The 9,029-nt window shown below is 38.0% G+C and overlaps 3 protein-coding genes across 3 annotated transcripts; all 3 read right to left on the bottom strand.

Moving 5' to 3' along the window:
- Positions 1-1,938: 1,938 nt before the first annotated feature.
- LOC127594986 (cytochrome b-like) lies at positions 1,939-4,337 on the bottom strand. Its single transcript, XM_052056706.1, is given in 1 exon segment — positions 1,939-4,337. A coding segment is annotated over 1 exon segment (816 nt). The 3' UTR covers positions 1,939-3,521.
- LOC127594984 (NADH-ubiquinone oxidoreductase chain 5-like) lies at positions 3,197-6,149 on the bottom strand. Its single transcript, XM_052056704.1, is given in 1 exon segment — positions 3,197-6,149. A coding segment is annotated over 1 exon segment (1,077 nt). The 3' UTR covers positions 3,197-5,072.
- Positions 6,150-6,976: 827 nt separating this feature from the next.
- Positions 6,977-8,996, bottom strand: LOC127594993 (NADH-ubiquinone oxidoreductase chain 4-like). The gene is given in 1 exon segment (XM_052056712.1): positions 6,977-8,996. A coding segment is annotated over 1 exon segment (642 nt). The 5' UTR covers positions 8,076-8,996; the 3' UTR covers positions 6,977-7,433.
- Between the last annotated feature and the right edge of the window lie 33 nt (positions 8,997-9,029).

Genomic DNA, 9,029 nt, shown 5'->3' with positions numbered 1-9,029 from the left:
GGTAAGGAGACAGTTTAGCCCTCGTTATGCCATTCATACAGGTCTTTATTTAAAAGACAAGTGATTGCGCTACCTTTGCACGGTCAAAATACCGCGGCCGTTAAACATATGGTCACAGGGCAGGCGGGACCTCTTATTCATTTTGTAATGCAAGAGGCGGTGTTTTTGGTAAACAGGCGAGGTTAGTTATTTTTGCCGAGTTCCTTCTTACCCTTTTAGTTTATCCTAGTTGGCAATCCAGTGTGGGGTTGATGATTTTTGTTGTTGTTTTTTCTTGTTTTTTATTTTTACAACACTTCCCTCTGGTGGCGGGGTCATTAAGTTTCGGTGTTAGTTCGATCCGAGGCACACCTTTGCTAAAAGGAGAGAATCTTTAATTTCTCTTATTACTCATATTAACATTATCATTTTCATGTAAAATGGAAAGGCCTGATGAATTTAGGGGTTTTAGAGTAATTATCTGAATTAAAAGTTCATTAGTGCTTGAGCTTTAACGCTTTCTTTTTTGATGGCTGCTTTCAGGCCCACAAAGGCATGTGTATACTTTATTGTTTATGATCTTTGACCTCCTTTTAAGGTTGTATCCTATGTCAAAAGAGCTGAACCCCTTTTGACTAACTCTATAATATTATTAACTAAACCTATTTGTTGATTTTAAAGGGGTTTAGGGTATATTATAGGCTGAACTTATATTCATTTTTCAGGCAACCAGCTATAACCAAGCTCGTTTGGCTTATCACCTCTACTCGGAGATCACTCCAACCTTTTGCCACAGGTACGGATTTGTCCATTTGTATTGACTGTCTCGGAGTAGCTCGCTTAGTTTCGGGGTAGCAAACTAAAGGTCTCTTTGCTTGAGATGTCTTGTTAAACCATGATGCAAAAGGTACAAGATTTAATCTTTGCTATTATTTACTTAAATTATTTGTTTAATTTCTTTTTCAGCTTTCCCTTGCGGTACTATTTTTTTAGCTTCATATTCCTTTTCAGTCTCCCTTACTTAGGTTGTAAAATGTTTTAATACTATTTATTAGGGTATTAGGGGTTATTTTTAGTTTTTATTTGATTTTAGTGTGTGAGCTAGCATTTTAGTATCAGGGCAGTTCTATTTGCAAGAACAACTTCTCGGTGTAAGTGAGATGCTTTAACTACTTCAGCTATGCTCTGGTATTCCAAGCACACCTTCCGGTACACTTACCATGTTACGACTTGCCTCCCCTTGTTTTTATATGTGTTTTAATTAATTTTAGGTTATATTATTGGGGAGAGTGACGGGCGGTGTGTGCGCGCTTTAGAGCCGGTTTCAGATGAACACTCTATTTTCTTCTTACTGCTAAATCCTCCTTTAGGTTTATGTTTCAATATACCATCCGTATTCATTAGTAAATGAGTGTAGCCCATTTCTTCCCCTATTATAAACTACACCTCGACCTGACGTTTTGGGTTTAAACTAGTTTTGCTCACTATTGTTCTCTCACAAGGTAAGCTGACGACGGCGGTATATAAATTGATTAAGCAAAATAGGGTGAGGTTTAACGGGGGTTATCAGTTATAGAACAGGCTCCTCTAGGTGGGTGTAAAGCACCGCCAAGTCCTTTGGGTTTTAAGCTAAAGCTCGTAGTACCCTGGCGAGTATGATGTAATTAAAATACTTTTGTTTAAGACTATGCATAGTGGGGTATCTAATCCCAGTTTGTTTCATAGTTTTCGTGGGTTCAGTTTTGTAAAGTCACTTTCGTAAATGAGTCTCATATCTTCGGGTGCGTATGACAGCTTGGAAGATGTTTAACTTTAGTTGTTTAACACTTAACCACTCTTTACGCCGATTTCTATTATCTTGAGCCTCTCGTATAACCGCGGTGGCTGGCACGAGTTTTACCGGCCCTAAAAACCTTAACTAAGTCAAGTTTGCACTTATGGCTTAATGTTTATCACTGCTGAATTCCCTTGGGGGAGTGGCTAAGCAAGGTGTTGTGGGCAATTATATGTGCCTGATACCAGCTCCTTGATCTCATAAGAGGGTAAAGGGCATTCTCACGGGGGTGCGGATGCTTGCATGTGTAAGTTTGGTTGTAAATAATAGTAAAGCTAGGACCAAGCCTTTGTGCTTTCGGAACTTTCTGGGGTTCATAATAACATCTTCAGTGTTATGCTTTAAGTTTTAAGCTACGATAGCCTTCTAGTATTCTGTTTTGACCAGTATTAGTGAATGGGTGTAATACAATATATTTTTAAAAATTGGTAATATATAAATACAAAACTATACACCACTTGTACACTTATTAGGTGATCAATAATCTCTGGGTTTTGCTGTTTAAACCCTTTTTGTAATATTGATAGTAACCTTTGGGCTTTAGGGGGGTTGGGGGGTTTATTTTATTAAAACAGAAGGGGGGGCGACCTATAGGGAATATGGTATTTATTATGCTCTAGAAAAAAATTTATGCGATTCTTAAGTAATGTATTTTCAACACTACATATATATTACTCAGTAAGGAACGTATGTTCCACCTTCTATCATAGGGCCGTGTGCACTCTGAAATGTTCACGAAAGGAGAAAAAAAAAAGGAACCAGCTGCCCCTGTGGAGAGAACGCTCGGCTTGGGGGGTAACGAGTCGAAGGTTTAACACCATTAGTCAATGTAAGCGTCGATAAAAGTGTGCGGATTAATAAACTTAATGGACCTGAAAAAGGAGGAGATGCCAGGAATAATTCACCTTTTAGGTAACAACCCTTCAATTAGGGCTCCTGACCATCAATAACCGTTATCCTTAAGAAATAGATTGTTTGGTAGGCTCTTACTACATATCTTACTCTAGTTAATGATATTTGGAGTCCTGGTATATCATCACTTATGAGTATAGTGTTAGGTCTTAAATTTCTCAGCATTTAAATTTGTGATGCTTAATTAATAATTTTTAGGTTTATGTCTACCTTAGTTTAATATTATTAATTTATGGTTTACATAAATTAATGGTTTTTATACATATATGTTCTAGGGGATTAATAGTATGCACTATGTATATATATATACATAATATTTCATATATGTACCAGAAAATATTTTAACATAGAATACCAGCTTTGGGAGCCGGCGGCGGGAGTTCGACTCTCCTTTTTCTGAGCAGTGGGGAGGGGTTTAACCTCCGACCTCCGGTTTACAAAACCGGCGCTCTGATGCTGAGCTACAAATGCAATTTCATTTAAGAATTTTATTTTCCATTCAACCTGATATAGGTAAAGCTGCTAAAAAGATAAGGAAGTAAATAACTGATGCCAGTTGACCGATTAAGATATACGGAGGTTCTACAGGCATTCCTCCAATTCATGTTAAAATTATCATATCTGCTACTAACATCCAAAATATAAGTTGACCAAAAGGTCGGAAGGTGAGCCCCCGTTGTTTGGATGTGTGAAGGATTGGGACCAGTATTAGCACTAAAATTGAGAACAATAAAGCTAACACACCCCCTAGTTTGTTAGGGATTGATCGTAGGATAGCATAAGCAAATAGAAAATATCATTCAGGTTTGATATGAGGCGGGGTTACTAAAGGGTTGGCTGGGATGAAGTTATCGGGGTCTCCTAGAATATTAGGTGTAAATAGGGCAATTGATGTGAGTATAATTAACAAGGCGGCGAATCCTAATAGGTCTTTATATGAGAAATAAGGGTGGAATGAGATTTTATCTGCGTCAGAATTAATTCCGGCAGGGTTATTTGACCCTGTCTCATGGAGGAAAAGTAGGTGGACTATAGATGCGGCTGCGATTACGAATGGGAGTAGGAAATGGAATGCGAAGAATCGGGTTAGGGTAGCGTTATCTACAGAAAATCCCCCCCACACTCATTGTACTAAATCGTTTCCGATGTAAGGCACAGCTGATATTAGGTTAGTAATTACTGTGGCTCCTCAAAAGGATATTTGTCCTCAGGGTAGTACGTAGCCTACAAATGCGGTGGCTATTACTAGGAGTAGAAGTACGACTCCAACATTTCAGGTTTCTTTGTATAAATATGATCCATAATAAAGTCCCCGTGCAATGTGTATGTAAATACAGATGAAAAAGAATGATGCTCCGTTAGCATGTATGTTGCGGATTAGTCAACCGTAGTTTACATCTCGGCAAATGTGTGTTACTGAGGAGAAAGCTGTTGCAATATCTGAAGTGTAATGTATTGCTAGAAATAGTCCTGTGATAATTTGAGCTATTAAGCACAATCCTAGCAGTGATCCAAAGTTTCATCACACGGAGATGTTAGATGGTGCAGGGAGGTCTACAAAGGCGCTGTTGGCAATTTTAAGAATAGGGTGGGTTTTTCGAAGGTTGGCCATTAGGGTTTTTATAGTTGAATTACAACGGTGGTTTTTCAAGCCATTAGTCCTGGTTAAAATCCTGGTAAAAATTATGACTTATTTGATATTTTTGTTATTAATAGGGTTAATTTTTGGTTTAATTGCGGTGGCTTCTAATCCTTCGCCATATTTTGCTGCTTTGGGACTGGTGGTTGTAGCTGGGATGGGTTGCGGAGTTATGGTGAGTTTTGGAGGGCCTTTTTTATCTTTAGTTTTATTTTTAATTTATCTAGGAGGGATGTTAGTTGTTTTTGCATATTCTGCTGCTTTGGCTGCTGAAGCTTATCCTGAGAGTTGAGGTAGTTGATCAGTTGCAGTTTACGGGGCTTTATATTTATTAGGGGTGATTTTGGCTTTATTTTATTTTTACGGGGGGTGGTATGAAAGTTCTTGAGTGCCTGTAGATGAGATAGCTGGTTTATCAATATTTCGAGGGGATATGTCTGGAGTGGCTTTGATGTATTCTTCGGGGGGTTGGGTGTTGATTATTAGTGCTTGAGTTCTTTTATTAACTTTATTTGTTGTGTTGGAGTTAACACGGGGTCTTGCTCGTGGCACACTTCGAGTGGTTTAAATCAATAATGCTATGGTTAGAGTAAGGGTTAAAATAAATAGTATTAAGTAGGTTTTAATTATACCTTTTTGAGTGTTGCTTGTAGTTGTAATTAAAGGCATATTTAAGGTTGATAGGGCCTTAGGGCCAATTTTTTCTAATCATGTTATGTCAATATTTTGGGAGGCAATGTTTTGTCCTAATTGAAGTGAGAGTTTTATAGGTAGTCGGTGTATGATGGATGGGTAAAATCCTAATATATTAGAAAATGAGTGGGGGGCTTGTTTTGGGGTGATGCTTAATTGTTTAGATGTATTACGAGCTATTTCTAAAGCTGTGATAAGTCCAAGTACTGTTACAATTAGGGCAGCTATTTTAGCGTATTGTGGTATAGTTATAACTGGGTTTTTTACAGGAGTTATGTTTGATGTAATGATCAATCCTGAGATAATGCTTCCTCAAGCTAGTCGTTTAATTGGGTTGATAACTGATTTATTGTTCTCATTAATAGGGGATAAAGAGTTGAATCGTGGATAGCCTATGGTTACATAATAGACAATTCGCAGGCTGTAAACCGCTGTGAATGAGGTGGCAACTAAGGTTAATAAGAGGGCTCAGGCGTTTAAATACGAGGTGTTTACTGATTCAATAATGGCGTCTTTTGAGAAAAATCCGGCTAGGAAGGGCGTTCCTGTTAAAGCTAAGCTACCCAAAGTTAGTGAGGATGAGGTGAAGGGGGTGAGGAAGTGTATTCCTCCTATTTTTCGAATGTCTTGTTCATCATTTAGGCTGTGAATTAATGATCCGGAGCATAAGAATAATATTGCTTTAAAGAAAGCATGGGTACAGATGTGAAGGAAGGCTAATTGGGGTTGATTGAGACCAATTGTAACTATTATCAACCCTAGTTGACTAGATGTGGAAAATGCTACAATTTTTTTGATATCATTTTGTGTTAGAGCGCAAATGGCTGTGAACAAAGTGGTTAATGCCCCAAGACAAAGGCATGTTGTCAGGATAGCAGGGTTATTTTCTATTAAAGGACTTATCCGAATAAGTAAAAAGATCCCAGCAACTACTATTGTGCTGGAGTGTAATAGGGCAGATACCGGAGTAGGGCCCTCTATGGCTGAGGGTAATCATGGGTGTAACCCAAATTGAGCTGATTTCCCTGTTGCAGCTAGGACTAGTCCTATTAGTGGTAGAGTAAGATCTTTGTTTTCAGCTAGTGAAAACATTTGGCTAATTTCCCAAGAGTTTAGGTTTATAGCAATTCAGGCTATGAATAAAATTAACCCAATATCTCCGATTCGATTATATACAACCGCTTGGATGGCAGCCACATTGGCGTCAGCTCGTCCATACCATCACCCAATTAAAAGGAAGGATATGATCCCGACCCCCTCTCAACCGATAAATAGTTGAAATATGTTATTTGAGGTTACTAAGACTAATATAGCGATTAAGAATACTAACAGGTATTTAAAAAATCGGTTTATAACGGGGTCAGAGTGTATATATCAGGATGCAAACTCAAGGATAGACCATGTAACGTATAAGGCTACAGGGGTGAAAATTACGGAATATAAGTCGAATTTGAAGCTAATATTAATATCAAAAGTTGATGTATTTATTCAAGTTCAGGTGGTGATAATAGTTTCTAATCCTTCATTAATAAACATTGTTAAGGGTAGTAGGCTGATTATAAATGCTATTTTGACTGAATTTTTAACTCAAGTAATAGATCAATTAGATGGGTAGGGTTTTGTTGTTATTGTTGAAATTAAAGGTGTTAGTAAAAAGGTAAAGATAATTAGGAGACTTGAGGATATTATTAAAGAGGTGGGGTGCATAACTACTGCTTGGATTTGCACCAAGGGTTTTTGGTTCCTAAGACCAACGGATTAACTAATATCCTTCAGAAGTCTCGAGTGAGCTTCGGGGTTAAACCAAAGGGGCAAAAATTAGCAGTTTATGTTGTCTTCGGACCTCTCTCGGTGGATAAAAGGATTTTAACCTTTATTTTTAGAATCACAATCTAATATTTTTCTTAAACTATACCTACAGAAAACTCAACCTCATAATAGCTCAGGTTTTATGATTAAAAGAATAAGCGGGATTAGGTGGAGTGTTATGATTAAGTGTTCTCGGGAGTGTGATGGTTCTATGTGGAGAAGGTGGTTTGTTAGGGGGCCCCGTTGGGTTGTAAGGAATAAGTATAGTGAGTATGCTGCAGTGATTAATGTTCCAAGTCCTGTAATAATTAAGGTTCAAGGCGATCAATTAAATAAAGATGAGATGATTATTAACTCCCCCATTAGGTTAGGTAGGGGTGGTAAAGCTATGTTTGCTAAACTAGCAGTAAATCACCATGTGGCCATTAGGGGTATAATTATTTGAAGACCTCGTGCTAAAACTATGGTTCGGCTATGTGTTCGTTCATAATTTGTGTTTGCTAGACAAAATAGTGCGGATGAGGTAAGTCCGTGTGCGATTATTAACACCAATGCTCCAGTGAAACCTCATGGGGTTTGAATAAGAATACCTGTTGTAACCAGTCCTATATGGCTTACTGAAGAATAAGCGATAAGGGACTTTAAATCATTTTGTCGTAAACAAATTAAGCCAGTTATGATGATTCCCCACAAAGCTAGGACTATAAAAGGGTAGCTTAGTTGTTTAGATAAAGGCTCTAAAATGTTTATTAACCGTATCATACCATAGCCTCCTAATTTTAGTAGTACTGCGGCAAGGATTATAGATCCTGCAATTGGTGCCTCAACATGAGCTTTAGGTAGTCATAAATGGACCCCGTAAAGTGGTATTTTTACAAGGAAGGCTATTAGACAGCCCGCCCATCATACTTTATCACTCAAGTAAATAAGACTTAGGGGGTTAGAGTATTGTAGGGTTAGTATTGATAAAGAGCCTGTTTTGTTTTGAAGCATTAGTAGTGCAACAAGAAGTGGTAGGGATCCTGCTAAAGTATAGAACAGGAAGTAGGTTCCTGCATTTAACCGTTCTGTTTGGTTACCTCATCGGGTAATAATTAATAAGGTTGGGATTAAAGTGGCTTCAAATATTACGTAAAACATAATTAATTCTGTGGCACTGAATGCTAAAATAAGGAATACTTGTAAAGATGTGAGAAGTGAGATATACATTCGTTGTCGATTAAGGGGGTCATTAGTTGTGTGGTTTTGGCTAGCAAGGATTATTAGTGGAAGAAGTCAGCATGTGAGAATTAGTAAGGGGGTTGATAATGGGTCTGTAGCTATTAATCCGTTTAAATTTGACCAGGCGGTCTCAGAAGGCCAAATAAGCCAAGTTAAGGTGAGTAGAGCAATGATAAGACTATGTGTTAATGTAGATAACCACAGTCATTTTTTAGGGGTAAGTCATGTTGTGGGGATTATTATGATCGTTGGAATAAGGATTTTTAACATTGTAAGATGTTTAGGGCTTGAAGGCGGTCGGTTCCATGTGTGCGAGAGGTTGCTACCAGAAGGGCTAATCCTGCACTTGCTTCACATGCTGAAAAAGCGAGTATTAGTATGGGGGTGGGTGAGAAGTTGATTGAGTTTAATTGAAGTGTTCATAAGGATAGGGCAACATATAATGATAACATTATTCCTTCTAAACATAAGAGAGCAGATAATAAGTGGTTTCGGTGAAAAGTAAGTCCTATAAGTCCTAAAATAAATGTTGTTGAAAAAGCAAAATGCACAGGTGTCATAAAACGATCGTGGATTTTAACCACGTGCTTTTGAGCCGAAATCAAGTGTTTTAATTATACTAATCGTTTATTCAGCTCATTCTAGGCCACCTTGGATTCACTCATAGATTAAACCTAGGGTTAGAAGAACAACAACTGATGACGCCCATATGAATGTATAGGAGGGGGATGTTAGTTGTATACCTCACGGGAGTGGGAGGAGTAGAGCAATTTCTAAGTCGAATAGGAGGAATAAAATTGCTACGAGAAAAAATCGTAGTGAGAAGGGAAGTCGGGCGGAGCCTAAGGGGTCAAAGCCACACTCGTAGGGCGATAGTTTTTCTACATCAGGATTTATTTGAGGTAATCAGAATGAGACTAAGGCTAATAAAACAGAAAGAGT

Source organism: Hippocampus zosterae, unplaced genomic scaffold (assembly GCF_025434085.1).
Source record: "Hippocampus zosterae strain Florida unplaced genomic scaffold, ASM2543408v3 HiC_scaffold_350, whole genome shotgun sequence".
Lineage (NCBI taxonomy): Eukaryota > Metazoa > Chordata > Actinopteri > Syngnathiformes > Syngnathidae > Hippocampus > Hippocampus zosterae.
The sequence above is the reverse complement of the archived record's forward strand: the minus strand, read 5'-3'. Positions and strand labels throughout refer to the sequence as shown.